At 44.0% G+C, this 21,321-nt stretch overlaps 1 protein-coding gene across 3 annotated transcripts; it reads right to left on the reverse strand.

The window, feature by feature from the left end:
- Nucleotides 1-4,256: 4,256 nt before the first annotated feature.
- tcf20 (transcription factor 20) lies at nt 4,257-21,283 on the reverse strand. Of its 3 annotated transcripts, none has more exons than XM_069149467.1 (6): nt 20,502-21,283; nt 9,650-18,173; nt 9,337-9,430; nt 9,182-9,245; nt 8,915-9,015; nt 4,257-5,820 (listed from the first exon to the last, which is right to left on the reverse strand). In XM_069149467.1, exons 2-6 carry the CDS (start codon nt 16,880-16,882, stop codon nt 5,816-5,818), a joined length of 7,497 nt encoding a protein of 2,498 aa, XP_069005568.1. In that variant the 5' UTR covers nt 16,883-18,173; nt 20,502-21,283; the 3' UTR covers nt 4,257-5,815. The 3 variants fall into 3 exon arrangements, with proteins under 3 accessions (XP_069005568.1, XP_069005567.1, XP_069005569.1); XM_069149466.1 differs by having other exon boundaries at nt 20,358-21,283; XM_069149468.1 differs by having other exon boundaries at nt 9,196-9,245; nt 20,358-21,282.
- Nucleotides 21,284-21,321: the final 38 nt, after the last annotated feature.

The raw sequence follows: 21,321 nt of genomic DNA on the forward strand, positions 1-21,321 counted from the left end.
TAGAAATTCACACTCTACTGGTAATTGGTGGGAAGACAGAGGGCTAAATTAGAGGGAAAAACAGGTGAAAATTGCTGTCACTATTCAACCTCTCCGGGAGAGAGATGATTAATACATCTGAACACTTTATGTCAAACAGGGAATCAAATTTGAATGAAAAAAAAAAAAAAAAAAGAGAAAACACTCTCCTACCTCAGCCTCTCTTACTTCTTTACTTTGTCCGCAGCCCACTCATCGAATAAGTGTGGAAGGTGAAAGAAAACTCAAACTGCTGCTCTGCGAGTCCGCTCTTTTTCACTCTTCATCAGATAGTGAGAGTGATGAAGGATTTTGGCCGTTACACTGACCTCTGCCAGCACTCTCTGACTGCCAGTCTTTATGATCCGACCCCAGCAGTCAGAGATAAAACTGTGAGCATATCGCTCAGACTCACACACACACACACACACACACACACACACACACACACACATTTCTTTAATCCATCCTTATAAATCCAAAACAGACAACACGGTTCCATCTGTTTTCATTTTGATTCCTAGACTCATTTTGATCTACTTCACTCATCTCTCTCCCTCTTATCTTGCCCTCTCTTCCAGTGCTTTCTGGCCTGTAAAAGCATGCAGCACTCTGCTTTGATGTGAAAATTAACACGACCTTGGAACAGCAAATAAAAACCGCACATACACACTAATACACGGACGATATTGCTTTCGGGTACAATATGATTAGCCTACACCAGAACTATGTGACTCCAGGCTGGGTTATTCATTCACTGCAGACAACTACAACAATATACAACTCACCTCTAAGCACAGCCAAAAAGGTACCAGACTGTAAATCCGAGCTTCAAAATCGTTCCTTCTAACATTCAAGTGCCCTTCGTCAAAACACCTTTTATGTTGCAAATGTTCATTAGAAAAAAATATTTGATAACTTTTATGTCTATTACATTTTGTTCCATTACTTTGAGCTATTTCAGAAATTATCTGTTGCTTTTATGCAACTCCTACAACATTTAAGTTACTTGGTTAACAGTTTTAACAACTAACCATTATGTTTAGCAAATTAAACATTTTATCCGCATGACTACTTCAACCAATTCATTACTTTTAGCTAAAAATGTCAGTCATTTATCCATGAAATACAACCATTTAATCACTACTGTTAGCTAAAAATTAACCTTGTATCCATTACCTTTAGCTGAAAATGTCAACTATTTATCCATGACTTTTAACAAACTGTTTCAATCCTGTATCTGACTTTCAGCAAACTTTTTAAAACGTTTATTCGACTCTTAGCAACCTGTTTCAATCGGTTATTCGACTCTTAGCAACCCGTTTCAACAGTTTATTCGACTCTTAGCAACCTGTTTCAATCGGTTATTCGACTCTTAGCAACCTGTTTCAATCAGTTATTCGACTCTTAGCAACCTGTTTCAACCATTTATTCGACTCTTAGCAACCTGTTTCAATCGGTTATTCGACTCTTAGCAACCTGTTTCAATCGGTTATTCGACTCTTAGCAACCTGTTTCAACCATTTATTCGACTCTTAGCAACCTGTTTCAATCGGTTATTCGACTCTTAGCAACCTGTTTCAATCGGTTATTCGACTCTTAGCAACTTGTTTCAATCGTTTATTCGACTCTTAGCAACCCGTTTCAATCGTTTATTCGACTCTTTACAACCTGTTTCAATCGGTTATTCGACTCTTAGCAACCTGTTTCAATCAGTTATTCGACTCTTAGCAACCTGTTTCAATCGGTTATTCGACTCTTAGCAACCTGTTTCAACCATTTATTCGACTCTTAGCAACCTGTTTCAATCGGTTATTCGACTCTTAGCAACCTGTTTCAATCGGTTATTCGACTCTTAGCAACCTGTTTCAACCATTTATTCGACTCTTAGCAACCTGTTTCAATCGGTTATTCGACTCTTAGCAACCTGTTTCAATCGGTTATTCGACTCTTAGCAACCTGTTTCAACCATTTATTCGACTCTTAGCAACCTGTTTCAATCGGTTATTCGACTCTTAGCAACCTGTTTCAATCGGTTATTCGACTCTTAGCAACTTGTTTCAATCGTTTATTCGACTCTTAGCAACCCGTTTCAATCGTTTATTCGACTCTTTGCAACCTGTTTCAATCGGTTATTCGACTCTTAGCAACCTGTTTCAACCATTTATTCGACTCTTAGCAACCTGTTTCAATCGGTTATTCGACTCTTAGCAACCTGTTTCAATCGGTTATTTGACTCTTAGCAACCTGTTTCAATCGGTTATTCGACTCTTAGCAACCTGTTTCAACCATTTATTCGACTCTTAGCAACCTGTTTCAATCGGTTATTCGACTCTTAGCAACCTGTTTCAATCGGTTATTCGACTCTTAGCAACCTGTTTCAACCATTTATTCGACTCTTAGCAACCTGTTTCAATCGGTTATTCGACTCTTAGCAACCTGTTTCAATCGGTTATTCGACTCTTAGCAACTTGTTTCAATCGTTTATTCGACTCTTAGCAACCCGTTTCAATCGTTTATTCGACTCTTTACAACCTGTTTCAATCGGTTATTCGACTCTTAGCAACCTGTTTCAATCGGTTATTCGACTCTTAGCAACCTGTTTCAATCGGTTATTCGACTCTTAGCAACCTGTTTCAACCATTTATTCGACTCTTAGCAACCTGTTTCAATCGGTTATTCGACTCTTAGCAACCTGTTTCAATCGGTTATTCGACTCTTAGCAACCTGTTTCAACCATTTATTCGACTCTTAGCAACCTGTTTCAATCGGTTATTCGACTCTTAGCAACCTGTTTCAATCGGTTATTCGACTCTTAGCAACCTGTTTCAACCATTTATTCGACTCTTAGCAACCTGTTTCAATCGGTTATTCGACTCTTAGCAACCTGTTTCAATCGGTTATTCGACTCTTAGCAACTTGTTTCAATCGTTTATTCGACTCTTAGCAACCCGTTTCAATCGTTTATTCGACTCTTTGCAACCTGTTTCAATCGGTTATTCGACTCTTAGCAACCTGTTTCAACCATTTATTCGACTCTTAGCAACCTGTTTCAATCGGTTATTCGACTCTTAGCAACCTGTTTCAATCGGTTATTCGACTCTTAGCAACCTGTTTCAATCGGTTATTCGACTCTTAGCAACCTGTTTCAACCATTTATTCGACTCTTAGCAACCTGTTTCAATCGGTTATTCGACTCTTAGCAACCTGTTTCAATCGGTTATTCGACTCTTAGCAACCTGTTTCAATCGGTTATTCGACTCTTAGCAACCTGCTTCAACCGTTTATTCGACTCTTAGCAACCTGTTTCAACCGTTTATTCGACTCTTAGCAACTTGTTTCAATCGGTTATTCGACTCTTAGCAACCTGTTTCAATCGGTTATTCGACTCTTAGCAACCTGTTTCAATCGGTTATTCGACTCTTAGCAACCTGTTTCAATCGGTTATTCGACTCTTAGCAACCTGCTTCAACCGTTTATTCGACTCTTAGCAACCTGTTTCAACCGTTTATTCGACTCTTAGCAACCTGTTTCAATCGGTTATTCGACTCTTAGCAACCTGTTTCAATCGGTTATTCGACTCTTAGCAACCTGTTTCAATCGGTTATTCGACTCTTAGCAACCTGCTTCAACCGTTTATTCGACTCTTAGCAACCTGCTTCAACCGTTTATTCGACTCTTAGCAACCTGTTTCAATCGGTTATTCGACTCTTAGCAACCTGTTTCAACCGTTTATCCAGCTCTTAGCAAACTGTTTCGACTGATCTTTCATGGCCATGCATAAATTTTTTTCCAAGATAAATCAGATATTTTAGTTTTAAGATTGCTTTCTTACAGTGACTGTTCAAAGTACTTTAACCCAAATTCTTCACAGCATGTCACTTTTTTTAAATGGAAAACGAACGAAACAGAATCCTTGACATGCTACATTAATTATTAGCCTCTAACACATCATCTAAAAACAGTCTGAACGGGCCAGAATAGAGTTATTCACTCCCCTTAAACTGAAAAGACATGAAGAAGAAAGAAGGGAGAAAAGAAGCGCTCGTGTGCCTATGACAGAAATACGGACAAAGATAGCTTATGTGCACATGTGCCATAGAAATATGACTGAGGATGTGCAGAAGAAAAGAGACACAAATATTCTGGTAATTCAGGCAGAAAAGAAATTGGCGGGGAAGGAAAAAAAACCTGAAATAGAAGTAGAAAAATATGTTTGAGAAATAAGGAGAGGAGCATACTTGAAGCATTTTTTATGTGTATTCATAATTCATATACATATTGACAGGTTTCTAATACAGCATGGTTTTGATAGTGTAACTGTCTTCTTTCAGCTTTACTTTTTTTTTTTACAAGAATAACAATAAAAAATGATAAAGACAACACCATGTACGACTCACTTTTAAATTTTATGGCAATGCTTCTTTTGAATGGATTTTGCATCTCCCGATTAAATTGCTGCTGTGTCACTGAAGAATGAAACTATTCAAAAGTACTTGGTTAGGCTCACCCTCCGTTGGCCACTTCAGTTGGCCATTCGCAGCCGTCCACATGACACCCTCTCCAAAGTTCAGTTCCAAAAATGCTTCGTCACTGTCTGTGAGACTGACACCCGTCAGTTGAACGTTACTTCGTATGAAGAACATAGAAACTTGTGCACCCAGTACACAGTTCCACACCGATGAAAACTCTTCAGTGTACTGTCCTTCGTCTTTTTTCCAGTCAGCATGGTTAAAGATGGCAGACAAGCATTAGTCCATAGTGTTATCTCCTCCTCTAACAAGTCTCTGTCCATCTCTTTGCACATTTATGAACATTTTTTTTACTTGAAAAATAAGATTGTGTCCATCTGATTTTTCATGAATACTATCTGTACCGTAAAAACCCCAGTGATGAAAAATAAGAACACTTTTCAAAAGGACCAAAATGGAATCAAAGACCCAGATATCGGCATTTTTCAGTTTCTCACACACACTCATTTCGCACTCATACACGTGACTTTTGAAAGGCAACAGATGTCCGTTCTCCAAGGCAATAATGTCTTTGTGGCAAAACTCGACCCTGACATTCCAGACAACATCGCTCTGGCTCCTCCCTCTCCAGGAATGAAAAAAAAAAAAATTAAAATCCAATTAATGTGCTGACTGAATATAAAGTGAGATACATCCACTTCATTTTCATGAGTAAATACTGATGAGGATACAAAATAATAATGAGGACTAAAATAATAATTGTGATCATCCTAATATCATAAGATAAAATACTACTTGTGAGAGGATACACAATTCTCTCCTTTTCTTGTCTGGGTTTTGACACCCAACTTGCTCCCAATATGCCTCTTCAAAGCAAGCAAAAGAAAACCTGAAAAAAAAAAAAGGTAAATGATAATAAAGATGATGACAAACAAGAGTTTAACAGTTGAAGGATGTCTCAAGAAAATCAAAGTAAGCCTAGAGAGGAAGTTTGTTTCTTTTGTTCTTTGTAGAAAAGTTCCTTTAGCTCCTCCGTCAGTGTTGACGTCTCATTTCATTCCACTCCGATCTTTGTAGTTGTTTTTTTTGTTTTTTTAAAGTCTTTTTCTTGTAGCTCCATTCCTCTGTGTTGCATGTACGTGTTTTTTTCTTTTTCTGCTTTTAAGTAAAGAGCAACAATTCTCTTAAAAAAAAGGTTTGTTTTCTCCATTGTCTTAAATGTAAATAATGCAGATTCCTGTTGAGAAATTGTACATTCCCTTTTGTTGTTCTCCTCCACAGATGCCAGTCCTGTCATGTCCCATTTCTGTCTCCCACTGTCCAAACTAACCTGGGAAAGAAAACACATCAAATATGAGTCAGTTGATACAATGAATGAAAAGCGCAATTTCTTTTGTGGACACAAACCCTGTTGGACGTCGTTTCAGTTCGACAAAGTAGAGAGCCACAGATTCTATTGTTACATGGCTACGCGGGCTGGCCAAGAAAAGAGACAGTCCTTTATCGCTTATTTGACTGACTGACTGACACACAAATAATTCTGTTCAAATAATTCTTCAAATATCAAAAAGTTGAGGCATGCATCCAAATTATTTCTCCAGTGAATAATAAAAAAAAAAAAAATGATGGATTCCACGGGTAAAACTTAATTTCCCAACAAATCAAACAGCTGTCAATGAGTAAATCTGTCTGAATAATAACAAGGCATAATGACGCAAAGGCGATATGTTGCAATTACAAATGCTTAGCATACCATCAGCATTTTAAATCCTACATAGAGAGAGAAAATGAGAGAGATATGGTGCATGTGTGTCAAGTTCCCATGAGGACAGGTTGGGACTGAAAGTGAGGGGGAGGGAGTGACAGGCAGGAGTACAGCCACTTAGGGTGAGGTGAGGAGGAGTGTGAGCGCCGGATGATTTTCCTCCACAGGTGCCCAAGAGCCCAACGACAAAGAGTCCATTTACAACAGATCGATTAATGAGAAAATAGTCCTCCCTTCATATGATGGAAAAAAACCCGAAAAAAAAAACAAAACAGCGATACCGAGATGAACATTTATATGTTGAGACTGAAGTGGTTTGGTGGTGAAGTGGCGTTTTACACTAGAAGTGGCTACAGAACATCACATTATGCGCAACATCCAATTAGGGAAGTAGTGCTTTTCAGTCCATATGATTTCATATGAATGTCTAATGCTGACACACATTTACATTTTAATAAGTGAACTTTAAATTACATCTTATAAAAGTAAGAAAAAGAGACCGACTGATACTGAATTTTTAGGGTCAATGAAGATACCATTATAAAGGAGTGAAAAAAAGTTAGATATTAATATATCAGCCGACATGATTTTTATATTCTTTATACACCATATATATGTGTATATAAAAAACATTTTTGGGAATGATTCCTCAAATGTGGTTGTCAAACAAATTTTTACACCCGTGACAAGAATATGTATTATAATATCTAATAATGTAATTTATATAATCATATTATATTTATGGTTTGTTGTCCAAAATTACATTGTGTACTAAAATAGTCAACTAGTAATTTGATCATTATAAATAAATACAAAAAACACACAAATATAACCATTTCTAATTTACCTCAAGAATCTTTTTCCACATTATGTTTTGTAAAAAAAAAAGATTTCATATCGATCAACACGTACGTTGATCCGTGATAGCCAAATCAGCTGGGCTCGAGTGAGGAATAATTCATGTATATTCAAATGAGGGAATATCTGAAAAGATAGAAATAATTTGAATATGTGGGAATACTGAACAACATCTTGTACAAATGAAGCATTATAAATAACAAATTATCATTCAAATCTGTGTTAATTTATTCAACGGAAACTAATATCTATTGACAACCTATTTTTTACGGTGTAAACAAAACAAAAGTAAACAAAAAGTAAAATGTTGAAAACTATGACAAAATATCTCAGTTTTTGTAAAGGATTAAAGACTGAATGATAATGTTAAGAGGGATGAATGGTCAAATGAACTGAATGGAAAGTGACCTGCAGCATCTGTGGAATCTCTGCACACCGCCGCTTTCTATTAGTAAAAACTTCCACTGCCACCTGTTGCACCACCGTTAAAAGGAACCTTACGCTCAGTAATATAATTGATGTCCTCTGACCTTACTAGTTTTTGGAAGAAACAGAATCACAAGCTAAACTCGACGAGAATTAGACGAAGTAGCAACAGAACAGCTGAGACGAACTCAAACGCTCACTTGACGCAGATGATGTGGATGTAACGTTAACGTTATTTTGAGAAGGAAATCTGTCATGTTGCAGTCAGAAGGAGTGATAACATTAACTGGCTTTACTGTTGTATCCTTGTGGAGCTGAGGGACATGGACACAAAGCCTTGTCCACCAACCTCACAGCAGACAGGAATTGAAGGTGCGTCGATCAATCGGCCAACCGATCGTTGTTGGCCAATACTCGTTCTAAATAGTTTGATCGGTAGTCTCTGTAAAGGCTGATCGGAAAGAACCTAACTACTCACAGCTAAAATGGCTTCACTTGTCTGGACGTTCTACTAGGTGTCTGAAAAAGTTAACAAAAAGCTACAGAGACAGATTTCCCCAACGCACTCCAGTCTCAGATACGTGGGCCGCTTTCTGACGTTCTGGACTTGAGCTGCAAAATGACGAGGCGGGTTAAGGAGCAAGCGGCTCCGAGCCGCGGGGAAAGTACCACCGAGTCTTTGCATGCTATGTAGGGCCACGAGGCGGACGGACGCTTGTGTTTTTGCAGGACGATAAAAAAAACAACAACAAAAAAAAAACACTTCCTCTCTCGCAAGCAACACAAACCTACCTCTACACACCCTGCACAAGTGTAGAGAGTAAGGGACTGCAGTCCAGAAGAGGAACAAGCTGTCTGCCAGAAATGCAGAGATTCTAATATTTATGAAGAAATTTTGCCATTGATGCTTAAGAATTAAGCTAGAGAGTTTTATAAATAATATTGATCTCAGTCCCGTCTTTTTCTCTCTCAATAACCTGCTCACAAAAATGAAGCATAGGCTGCCATGATTTCAGTTGTGTCTCTAAAAGCGAGAGAGTGGAATATGTTGTACATGTTGCCAGGCTTTAAATGAATAGTTGTTAAATTCATCATACTTTCTCATCTCTTCATTTCAATATCAGCTGATGCCGCTTCCAGTAATCCACGATCGGCCACAAAAATCCAGATCCGAGCACCGTTAACAGGCATAACACCCAAAATCATGGCAACCGCACACAGCGATGTAGCCTCAAAGTGCTTTGAAGATTAAATCATTACAATCGCAAAACCGAGATAGAAATGTCACTGACAAAAACGACACCAAAACTGACATATTTTTGTCAGAAGACTCAAATTAAAACGATATCAGGGGACAAAATGAACACAAACTTACAGCTCCCAGACTCCTGTGTCTCTTCTTCCTCTGCGTTTCTCTCAGCCTCTCTCTGACTGCTCCAGGTACACTGACTTGGCTGGCCGGATGCTCTGGGTAAACTGAATGAAGAGGAGACGAGACAAGATGAGACAGGGAAAGAAAACAAAGAGACTGAATGAAGTAAAGGAGCTCGGTGAGCGATTTGGAGGTAAGCAACTACGGTTTAAAAAAAAAAAAAGAAAAAAAGATGAGATTTTTCAATGAATCACACAAATGACAACCAACCTCTCCTTCTTTACCTTGTGCTTCGGACACCGAAGTGAGAAGTTATCTTCGTTCAGAGAGCAGTCTGGGAAAGGGAGAACAAATATCAGTGCTGGCTGGATACTGCCAGAAAACTGTCAAAAATAAAATACGATATTTGTGTCGCTTTCACTCACCTGCTTCAATAGCGCACAGGTAGTGGTAGCGAAGTGTACAGCCTTTACTGTAGCAGCCCAAGGTTGAGCCAACCATCTCACAGTATGAGCAGCACTGAGAAGAGAAGACATCAGTACATTTTAACACTGCGAGAGTGACGAACACCTGGGGGCCGACACAACACACGAACCACTGACATCTGTTATCGAGAAGTAAAATTCAACAGCAGCCTTTTACAGTTACAGTCAGCGCTACACACAGCACAAACCAAAATCCATAAACCTGAACTACCCAAGAACAAAACAGGTCAAACAGACAAGAGGGGACACTCACTGTTTCTCTGGCGCCATCTAGTGCCTCTTGCAGGCCATACAGTCTCCCATTGACGAGGTACACTCCACTGGTCCACACTATGCATCCTTCGTGGACCCACAGCTCCTCCGGGTCCATGGGCATCTGAGGCAGCTGCGCGAGTTGTGCCAAGGGTCCGAGGGAGTCCAAGGCCGGCGGCGGGGGCTGGAAGGGCAGGGACGCCTTACTGTTGGATGGTACCATCCGGGGGGAATCCTCACTCGACTTGTGCCTCCTTTTAAAGCGGGGATGTGAGGTCAGCTTTCTGTGTTGGGGTCGCTGCTGAGCTTCGTCCGGCGGCTGCTGCAGCGGTTTCGGCGCCTGCGGCTGGTCGGCTTCGAGGTCCGGCTCTCTCTTGAGCTCAGGGATGGGCCGGATGTCTAGATTCATGTCCCAGGTTAGAGATGCTTTAATGGGGGTGAAGGCAGAAGTAGAGGCGCTGCTACAGTGCTTGCCAGCCATATGCATCATCATTTCCTCTCTCCCAGCTGGAGAGCCAGCTCTGACTGTAGTGGTAAGAGACGCTGGGTTTGAAACTAGGTTGATGGCAAAGTCGCTCTCGGTTGAGAGGTTGGTAAACTGAGCATCTTGTGTTTGTGTATCTTGGATCGCACTCAAAGCATTTGAGCTCGCGTCTGAATTTGGTCCTGTTTTGTTTGCGCCTGTGCTTGCCTGACACTGTCTGACCTGGGGCTGATTCTTGGGCAGCTTTGCAGCATATTCAGCTGGATAGTAAGGCCCGTAGAGATCTCCTAGGTGTTTGTAATTTGCCCACTTCTGACACAGGCAGCACAGCAGGCGGCCAGAGTGATTGGTCTCTGTAATCACGGGGCCTGAAACAACATAGCCAGATGAAGGAAGTGCTTTTCCTGACTGAAGTGTGGCTTCCACTTCGTCGGTCTCCCTTTTCTCCGATTCTCTGTCTCTCCTCGATAACTGGGAGGAAAGAGTTGAGGTCAGGAGAGACTCGATTCCACACCCGCCTGCCTTTCCTGTGACGGCGCCACGCTCTCCTTTCATCTTGTCCTCCTCAGCGTTTACAATGGTGCACACTGCCCCGATCTCCGGTATTTTTTTCTCCACGTGTATGTGGGGAACAAACGGGCCCTTTCTGTTTGGATCCGCGAAAACTCTATTCGTGCCGAGACTCCCTCCCGCCCCTAAAGATGCATCCGGGTCGTCTTTGGCCGTTGACGGTGTTGTCGTCGCCGCCGCCGCCACCGCTGCCGCCGCCGCCGCCGCCCCTCTCCTTCTCCTCCTCTGTCGTCCTCTTGCCTCCAGGGGCTCATCTTCATCTTTCACACCTCTGCGTCTCCGTCGCACAGGTTTGACCTCAATCTCTGGCTGCGTGTCCTCACTCTCGACGTCCACTTTAACTACCTGGGTTAAAATGGGCGGGTCCAGCGGGGGAGTGTCTTCATTTTCCATCAGAGGGGGAGCAGCGGGATCTGATGTGCTGCTGGTAGTCTGCACTGTCGTTGGGGTTGTGGCAGCAGCTGTAGTGGGGATGGGTGGGGCAGGAGAAGCACTCGGGGTTGTGCTCTGTGTCTGGACTTGAGACTGGCCCTGGGCCGGTGTTTGGACTTGGTTCTGAGCCCGTTTTTGTTTATTCACACTGCCCACGGGCCTGCCCTTTTTCTTGCCAGACGGGAAATAGCCTTTAGGCACAAGACTATCCAGTGACTTTGAATCTTGTGGCGACAGACTGGACCTACTAGAGGACATCTGATGTCTGTTCAGCATGTGTCCTTGACCCTGGCTATGGTGGGGCGGGGTGGTTCCATAGTAGTCACTGCCCGGATAATCATCAAATCCCATGCCAGCTTCTTGAAGTTTCTGTCGAAGGAGGTTCGCAGCAGACTGTTCACCCCTTCTTGTCTCAAGCTGCTGGTAGGTATTTGTGAAGTGTTGAATGTCTGACAGGGCTGATGAGGATGGAGGTGGGGAATCCTGGACCGGGCGAGGAAGAGGCGGAGGAGGGGGCAAAGGTCCGAGCAGAGCAAAATCTTCCTTGTCACCGGATGCTGATGCCACCGCAGTCCCTAAACCAAAGTCAAAGTCTTGTTGTTTGAGGACTTGAGACGTCTGATGGGGATCACATGGGTAGGCAGACGGAGGTAAAGGCCCAGTATCATCGACTCCTCTGAAGGGAATCATGTCGTTTAATGAGTGACTTTCATCCATGTAACTATCATCCCCCCCTGCAGCCCTGGCGAAATGTACTAAGTCTTGGTCCTGTGAATCATTAAATGTTGGTATTTCTGGGTGAGAGAAGCCTGGGTAATGATTTGACTCATCATCCGCATGGCCTGCTGGCTTTTTAATATTTGGCGTGATTTTCTGCACTATTGCCTCTAGTTTCAAGCCTCGTCCTTTTCTGGGAGGCAAACCCTTGGCATTACCGCTCAATGGAGACAGAGGTTGCGAATAAGTGCTCTCCCCCAGCAGCGGGGAAGAGAGCCTAGGACATGGGATATCTGAACTAGATGAGTCATCTTCATTGTGATGGCTGGACTCAGATTGAGCGCCAGGGGAGTGATGTGAATTTGTCGCAGCCCTCTGCTGAGACCCATCCTGGAGTTGCCTTTTGGCGGGAATAGGAGAGATAAAAGAGCGAACTCTTCTTCTTAATATTAGTGGATTTGTGTCTCCAGAACCTCCGGCTTTCGCCTGACGCTGCACCTGTGGCTGAGTGGAGTTCATGTCGGGAGGAGGCTTAGTGGAACTAGATGGAGGAGGAGGAGGGCAGGGAGGTTTGACGTCCTCTGTGGCTGCTCTGGAGACCTCAAGTTCAGCAGCATTTCGGCCATGGGACATTTGCGGAGGAACAGGGCCGTGTGAGACTATAGGGCTGGGAGGAGGAAGAGGAGGAGGCGGAGGAGGTGGTTGTGTTCTGTAGAAGGATTCTCCCTCTATCATTCGAGAGCCTTCTCTTCCAGCGTGCGATGACTCCCACATTTTCATATCAAAGTAAGCGCTTTGATGATGGAGTGAAGTTTTGGTTGCGTGTTGTTCACTGGTCAAGTCAGTTTGGGAGAGCATCCTCTGTCTCTGCTCTGATTGGCTGACCTTGTGTCTTCCGGGAGAGGAACCGTGCTGCATCATCATCTCCTTCGACGGCCTGTTCAATGCTTTTACCCAGTCACTCATATCATGGGGGTGATGCGGGGGGCCACGCGGGTGAGGATACATTTGAAGCTTATTTGTGGTTTGAGCTTGAGGGGATAAATTGTGGTACGGATGGTGAGAGGGAAAATGGGGGTTACTGCGTGACATCATGCTGCCTTCTCTTGCATCTCCGTATTGAAATCCAGGAAACGTGCTGCCGCTACCAGCTGACAGATCAACACCGTGAAGATACGACTGATGCCTTGATGGCGACGATAAAGGATTAGTGCTCAGAGGATGAGAAGGCAGAGAGGTAATATCAACATTACTTCGCCTATAGGGGTCAGTGTTCATTACAACTGATGAATGAACAGACTTGGAATGATAGTCCATGTCCGTCTCATGAGCCCCTCCGCTGCCATGATGCTCAGTCTGTAGGTTTGCAGCGTCTGCCCCGGCCTCTTTTGATACCATTTCCATTTTCACCACTTGTTTCTCTCCAGTACCTTTTTTACTTAAATCATTGCCTGCTGCTGGAGAGGAAAATGGCTGTTGAATCACAGAGGCTCCACTCTGACTTTTCTCCCTCTCCCTGTCCCTGTCCCTGTCACTGTCCCTGTCCCTGTCCCTCTCTGGTGTGCTGCGTCGGTTTGGCGACACATCACAGATGACAGAGCGCCGCTCTGATGGGGCTAATATGGAGCCTGATGATTTCTGTGACTCAGTTTGACCAATGCTGCCCGATAGCGGCTCTGGCTCTTGCAAAAGGAGCTCCTGCACAGCGGAGGGTGGAGTGGACACATTAGATAACGCTTTTCTCTGTGGCAGGGAATAGTCGGCTAAGTTTATGTGTTTTGGTGGGGGTTGGTGAGACTCTGTAGCCTGTGCTAAATGGATCTGGGACACACCCACTTCAGTTTTTTCGGAATTTTGCAGATTCTTCGCATTGGACACCTCTGACTTCACAGAGGACAGAGGATCTGTGGTAAAATCAGGCTCACTTCCATGCCTCTGGTTTGGGGGCTTTCCAGAGCTACCCATTTGGCCAGAATGAGCCAAACCCTCAGCTAATCCACTTTGCATCCTCAAACCTTCAGCCATGCCATACGGGTGTCTGCTTTGAAACTGCTGTTGAACTTGGAGATGTGAAGGAAACGCCTGTTCCAGTCTTCCATAACGTCGATCTAAATTGTAACCCTGAAGAACCTCTTGCAAAAGGCTCGGGAACTGCTGCATTTGTGAATTTTCCTCATGACCTTTAGTTCCTGCTGCTTGGCCTCTCTTCACCAAAGCCTCTGCTACAGAAACAGCATCTTTTGGATGCACAGGGCCATAACCAGTTTGAGACTGTTGGTATCCTAAGTATCTGGGATTTGATTCCATTACACCCACTGGGCCAGCCCTCCCTTTGTTTTTCATGGACAAATCTGAGCCATATGTTGATTCTGGGAAGCCGTATTTATGCGGACCAGACTGGGGAGGATTTTGAGGCCGACCAAAGTTTGATTTCTGGTGATGGGAGGAATACAGAGTCAGATCTACGCCTTCCTCCCCATTATGACTGCTTGGCTCTCTCAGGTAAGAGTGTGACTGTTTCTCTTCTATGCAGTTGTCTTCGGGATGCTTACTTTTCTCAGTGTGACTTCCCTCCGACCTCGCTGAAACAATCACGCCAACACTACTGGCGTTCTGCTGCTCCTCTGACGTGTGCTTTGCCTCCCTGTCATTATTGTGTAATCTGGATGCAGAGTGCAACCTATTTTCTTTGTCCTGACCATTTTGCTTATCGATGTCTCCATCTCGTTGCGATTGGCTACCACCTTTCCCCGTTTTCTCAGCTGCGCCTTCACTTTCATTTTTGATGACTTCATTCTTAATTTCGGTTGTCTTCCTATTGCCACCTCTGTGGTCATTGTATGCTAAACCAGGCTCTGGGACACAGTTTGGCTGGGGAGGAGGAAGACCGGTGGAGGTGGATGAAGGGGGTGAAGAAATTGGAGGTGCTGAATGTGAAGTCTCGGATGACTGACATCCAAAGGGTGGAGATGATGATGACGAGGGAACGTGAGCTTCATTCACTTTTGTTTCAGAGAGTACTGGTTCTTTTGATGGTGAATCAGAGGTGACTGATTTAACATTTAATGCTTGTCCAGTCTGTGATTGGGTTTGGCTGTGAGACGGCGGGTGATAGCCAGTTGGTTCAGATCCACTGCTTGCACCGCTCATCTGCCTCAATCTCCCGTGCTCCCCCTCCGAAAACTGCTCCTCTCGCTCCACCTTGGTCCCCAAAGAGCCTCCAACTGACATCAACGAGGAGTCTTCATCAGCGCCAGCATCTAAGCTGGCACCGTCACCAATCCCCACCGCACTTCCGTCTTTGACTGTGCTCGTGCTTGAGGCTGCACTTGCATTTCGACTCCTTGGTTGTGATGGGGGCACACAGTGAGTTGTCTGCTGCATCTGCCCACCATCTTTCTTCTTCTGCGAAAGCACTGTGTCAGTGAGCAGCATGTGCTGAATTGTGTTTGGTAAATTGGCTACTTGTGAGCTCAAGGCATTAAGACTATTCAAGCCGGCATCCTGCATTTTGTCAAGCAGAGAAGATGAATAAACAGAGGAGCCTTCCTCTCGGGATCCTATTCCTGCACCTAGACCCATTTTACTGCGGCCCGTCGGAAGAAGGCTGCTCCCTCCAACTGCACTCATGCTGTGAGCTTTATGACTGCCACTGCTACCACAACTACTGATGCTGCTATTTGAGTTGGGTGTGGGACTTAACTGAGGCATGGTCTGCAGTAATCTACCATGACCATGGCTGCTACGGGGGTTTGATGAAGGAGGATGTGAAGGACCATGACCTGAGGGGTTTCCATGTGCCTCTGAGACACCCATCAAAGGGGAAGGAGAGGAGCTACAGCTGGGGGAATGCACCGCAGAGGCAGCTGGAGAGGGATTGGATATTGGGCTAAAGTTTTGGTTAATTTGAGTTTGCTGCGCATTAGGATGCATTGGGGATTTGGCTATTTCTTGAGATGCTGGTTGAGGTATACTGGGATTGGAGGCTTGATGAAGTTTAGCATATACAGAGCCTGGAGACGGGCCCTGGTGCTGCATCTTGAGAGAGTTGTCATAACCCACCCCTAAATTGTGCTGTGAGTTGCGGTGCTGTAGTGTGGCTTGCTTGTGAAGAGAAAGTGTCTGTGGGGAATATCCAGGATAATTTGAGGCATGGTAACTCTGCGGAACACTCTCCATTGGCCCCACATTGTTAGCAGCAACTGAACTGGAGACTGACTTTGAACCGGAGTTGACACTGGGAGAGCTGTTGACTTTAGGATCAAACCCAGCGCTAGCAGCCCCGTCAAGATATCTCTGCGGAGGGGGGCTATACATTCCTGATGACCCAGATGATGCGCCACCCTGGGGAGAGTAGTGTGGGTACTGAGGGGTCACTCTGTGCGCAGAGTGTGGATAGCTCCTATGCTGCTGTGCATGGTGGACAGCTGGGAACGCCTGCCCATGCTGGCGGTGCTGCATCTGAGAACCTGCCACTGACTGCATTGCAGGGTTCTGACTCATATTGTACTGATGAGAAGGAGAGAACGCTCCAGCACCTCCACCTGAACCAGCACTGGAGCCATAGTCTACTGGATACGGTGACATCAGGCCAGATGACGGCGCAGCGCTAGATCCAGGATGCCGGTACTGGTGAGGTATATGTCCATCGATGTTAGGATATCCAAAGCCTCCCCCATAACCCATTCCTCCCCTTCTGTGCCTGTCCTTGCCACCCATTGAAAAATAATAATCCATGGCATCCTTCCTGTAAGGGTTGTTGCTGTTGCCACTGTGAATGTTACCCTGTGTTGGCGGTGGCTCCACAACTCCTCTGTTTCGAGCACTGTAAGCGAGCATGTGGCTGGCTTGACTTGGGTGGTGATGGCCTCTGTGCAGGCTCTGCTGTTGCATCCCTGCGTACTCATCTGTCATCCTTGGGGAGATCTGGGGCTCTGCTGGCTGAGGGGGATACGGAGGTCCGCCTCCACCCCTCCCACTGAACCCCGGGGGGAGAGAGGGGGGAGCTGGACTGTTAGAAAAATTCTGCATTGTTTTTCCAAGTTTGGTTTAAAAACGGAAATATCTGTCAGTGTCTATATCAGGGAATGATTCTGATCAGAAACTGGAAGGCTTTTGGCAGTAACCATAAATGACAAATAGAGAGTCTATGGCCTGGCAGTAAAACAAGGAAATGCTTTTGAAATCCACAAAAGAGCTGAAGCAAAGGAAAAAAATAAAAATATATATATATACATATATATGTACATATATATATATATATATATATATATATATATATATATATATATATATATATATATATCACAGATGTTACAATCACTTTTTGTAGTGTACGTAGTGAAAAGGGAGGTTGAACCAGCGATGATTTTAACAATAAATGAAATGGCCAAATAGTAAAAGTCAATGTGATTGTGGGTTGTTTCCACTTAAAAAAAGTTTCACTTTCGAGCTGGGTCCTAAAAAACAGATAAAAAAAGAAAGATATGTAGTGAAGCAGATTTCTACTTCGGAAAAATACAAGATTAAAAATGAGCTATCATTCCCACGAAGCTGAAGCAGTTTGGCACAGAGCTGGACGACTGCCACATCACCATGCGAGATATTCAACTTTAAATGTCTTAACATATATACACTGCACTATAATAACGGCTCAAGCAGGCAGAGCTATTTCAGGATTAAACTGAGTTGGGATCCAAAGCATCTTGGGGGAAAAAAAAAAAAAAAAAAATCTCAATAAAACCATTGAGACTGAGCTGCGTCACAGCAATCCTTCAGTTCGTCAACATGTGTAAGTTTGCCGGGACCTGACTCACACCTGTGTGAGACAAAATCTCCAGGAACAGAATCAAGAGGTCTGAATACAGACCCTCACCAAACACTCCCAGAGGCGAACACTCCATGGATACTGTCGTCGGCTCTTGGATGCAGAGTCTAACATTTTTTCAGATGTTTTTTTTTCCTTGGTCAATCCCTTTCCGGTACCGTTTTCTTTTTTAGTTTTTTTGCTGCTACATGCATTCATTTGGACTGTAGAAGTATTTGGTCCCTATTTGGTAACTGTTCTTTCCTCGACTGTGTTCCAAGTTTTTCTTGGTGCCTTCTTGCGTCTTCAGCATTTAGCCGTCTTACCTTTGTTTTTCTCTGTCAACCATCATTTGATTCTACCTACTTCCAAGGCAACAATTTTCCAAAAGGAGGGTAATCCATTTATTCCACTTCAAGTTCAGTCAATTCAAGCTCCTGTTTTCTGTTTCTCTTCAGTATTTCCATGCAGATAAGTTCACTTTCCATGAGGTGCTGACCAGGAGCCTTCACAACTCTGAAAAACACAAAAGATAAATCAAGGGTTAGTGTGCAAAAAAAGAAGAAAAGAAACATACCTTGTGTTAAACTCTCTATTAATTAATTCTTCAGAGAAATGCACTGTGGTCACATGATGAGAGTAAATGCATTTTGGGAAAGTGATATTATATTATCGATTCATTTGACTGTAATCATCCAGAGGTAATTATGATATAACAATCAATGCAAATACAGAAAAATAATGACATTTATATTGAGTTTGTCTAGGCCTCCTTTAAGTTTGGATTACTTTTGTTCTAAATTGCTGATGTTGTATTCCCTGCAAAATTAATAAAACCCACTACATTACAGGTTCCATCAGCATTTCCCCTAAAGTGATTCATTTTTGTTGTCAACTACAAAACAATTACACAATCATACATATGTCAAAGAAGCAAACGATAATGTAAACACTACTTCATGTTGCACATGCTATCCATTTAACGTCTTGCTTCACGACCGAAAAGGCTTCCTGGCCTCATATAAATGCTCCAATATTAATATGCTGTGCGTGTGCAGCCTTTACTTTGCTAAAGCTGTCTCTTCTGACTGATAACAAACAGGTTTGGCGGAGAGAAAAGTGGATAAGCAGCAGCATGCAATTAGGGCAACAAAGTAAACATAGACAAGGTCACAAACACTTCCTCACATGTAAACAAACAACCGAGTGGCGTCAAGACAGAAGCAGTCCATCTTCCACCTTTTACAAAGAGACTTAAAGACCATTAAGTTTACTGTATTTAACTTGTTTTAATGGGATATAATTATTATAGGTGATAATTACAGGGATGACGCCACATTTATGAGTTCCTTGGTGCCTTTAATTGCCATGCGTGACACAAGCCTCTATTGTCTGTCAGAAATACATTGTAAAACGGTTAATGGCCTTAAAACAGCTGTGCGGGCTTCTCTTCTAGTGGAGACTTCAACGGAGCCCACATAATAATAACAACAAGTCATCACCGTAGAGAAAGTAAGCCGAATATTGAAGCTGAAACAGGACGAGGAGGGCCAAACCAAAACAACCTGATCACACCTGGTCGATCAAACATAACCGCATCACCTGACGGAGGTGGGTGGTGGGTGGTGGTGGTGGTTTGTGTTCACGTGTCACATTTAAGGGGGTCAAAAAGCTGGTGTAACGCGGGCGATGCGGTACTCAGCTGGTGAAGTTAGGAGGCCACAACTGATCTCCGTCCGTCTGTTATTACTACCTCCACCACTAACACCACCACCACCACCATCATCATACCTAGATTACTAATTAATCACAGCAGCTCGTTGTGAGCGAGCAGGCGGCTGCATTCACAACACAGACCGGTGCAGCAGCAGCAGCAGCAGCAGCCATAAAAATAATAAATAAATAAATAAATAAAACAAAAACCGGGGGCTCAGCGCAGCCTGTCAGCAACTCAATCAATCGCACAGCTGCCTAATTGATCAACGCAAAAAAAAACAACGCTGGTGTTTCTGCAGATGACTAATCTCACGCCGGCTCGTTTTACGTGTTATTTTGTCGTCTCGGATTTTAATCAACAACAACAACTGGCCGCAGCCTTTAGCAGCAAACATTAGCGAGGAGGTATACGCATCACAATTAGCTTTTTTTGTGTGTGTGTGTGTGTGTGTGTAGCGCTGCCCTCTTTTAGCATTCCTGCAAAGATTTAGCTTGCGGACACACACAAAACAAACAAACAACAACAACAACCTTTAAAATGCTGTGAATGAAAAACAACAACAACAAAAAAAACACGCCAGCTAGCCGCGTTACGTCGGGAGCTAGCGCTGAAAGCTAGAAACAGCGGTTAGCATCTTTAGCAACACGAGCTAATTTTTTTTTTTTTTTTTTTTTTTTTTTCAATTTACATTTTTACGAACATTTTTTTTTTTCGGGATCAAACACGAAAAAGCGACGAAAAGTCGCAGCGGGATTAAAACTAACAAAACGCTCTCGGAGCAGCTTACACACACATACACAAAAAAAAAGAGATGTGATTAGGTGCAGATGTTTTTCACCCCCTCCACCACCACCACCACCTCCGTCACCCCCACCTTCAGAAATACACAGGGTCTGTGAGGAAACGGATTAGCTAGCATCAATAACTGCATCAGAAAAATCAACCGTCACGCAGCCTGACATTTTCTTTCTTTTTTTTTTTACCTTGAATAAAAACCCGGAGCTAACCGAGGTGGAGGGAGGTGGAGGGAGGAGGTGGTGGTGGTGGTGGTGGCGGTGGGGGAGAAGAAGAAGAGAGAGTCGGTCCGAGACGAGTGCTAAAAGCTGAAGCTACTTCTAAATGCATACCTGAAAACCAGAGCAACACAAGGAGGAAGGAAAGGAGGAAGGAAGGAAGGAAGGAGGAGGAAGAAAGGAAGGAAGGAGGAAGGAGGCCCCCTCGGAGAGTGGAGAGGCTTTTAGTTGTGTGACAATCCCGCTGCTGTGGCAGGAAACCCCGGTCTGGAGTCTGGAGTCGGCCCGCTCCGCCGCTTCTCCCCCTTCAAGCCTTTTGAGTCCAGACAACCCCGACCAGCGGCGGCGAAGTCGGGGTTGGGGGGGGGAGGAGGAGGAGGAGGAGGAGGTGGTGGTGGTGGAGGAAGGAGGAGGAGGAGGAGGAGGAGGAGGGGGGGCCCCCGTCACGACACTCAGATATTATCCCGGGCCTTTTCTTCCGATTCCCCCCTTTTTTCTTTTTTTTTTTTCTTCTTTCTTTTTTTTCTTCTTTTGTCCTCACCTCCAAAAAATGATGAGAGCGGAGCACAATCGGGGAGCCTGTGGGTCCCGTAACCAGCGAGGTCCATACACCCCCGCCCCCTCCCCTCTCGTTTCCTTCGCCTCTCTCTTCCTCTCTCTTCCTCCCTCTTCCTCTCTCTCTCTCTCTCGCCGCTGAGGTGATCCCACCTATCTCCCACTAAAATTTAAACACATCGCCTTCAACACGAGCCTCCATCAACACGCAAAAAAACGTCTCCGGCGTCAGTTTCCGTCACTAAATTGCGTTTGCATGCCTTCATCAGCAGCTCGACCTATTCGTTTTCCTGTTGGACTACTGGGTTTTTTTTTTTTTCTTGCAACAGAAAGACCGCCTTGAAAATGCATACACACTCATATTCCTACACCCCCCCCC

Source organism: Embiotoca jacksoni, unplaced genomic scaffold, assembly GCF_022577435.1.
Source record: "Embiotoca jacksoni isolate LCO1_2020_lvr unplaced genomic scaffold, fEmbJac1.0.p SCAF_15, whole genome shotgun sequence".
NCBI lineage: Eukaryota > Metazoa > Chordata > Actinopteri > Embiotocidae > Embiotoca > Embiotoca jacksoni.

Coding starts and splice junctions, on each gene's coding strand:
- tcf20 (XM_069149467.1), bottom strand. CDS start 16,882: ATGCAGAATTTTTCTAACAGTCCAGCTCCCCCCTCTCTCCCCCCGGGG. Junction 9,431..9,649: donor TAGATGGCGCCAGAGAAACA/GTGAGTGTCCCC, acceptor TTCTCTTCTCAG/TGCTGCTCATACTGTGAGAT. Junction 9,246..9,336: donor CCTGTGCGCTATTGAAGCAG/GTGAGTGAAAGC, acceptor TCCCTTTCCCAG/ACTGCTCTCTGAACGAAGAT.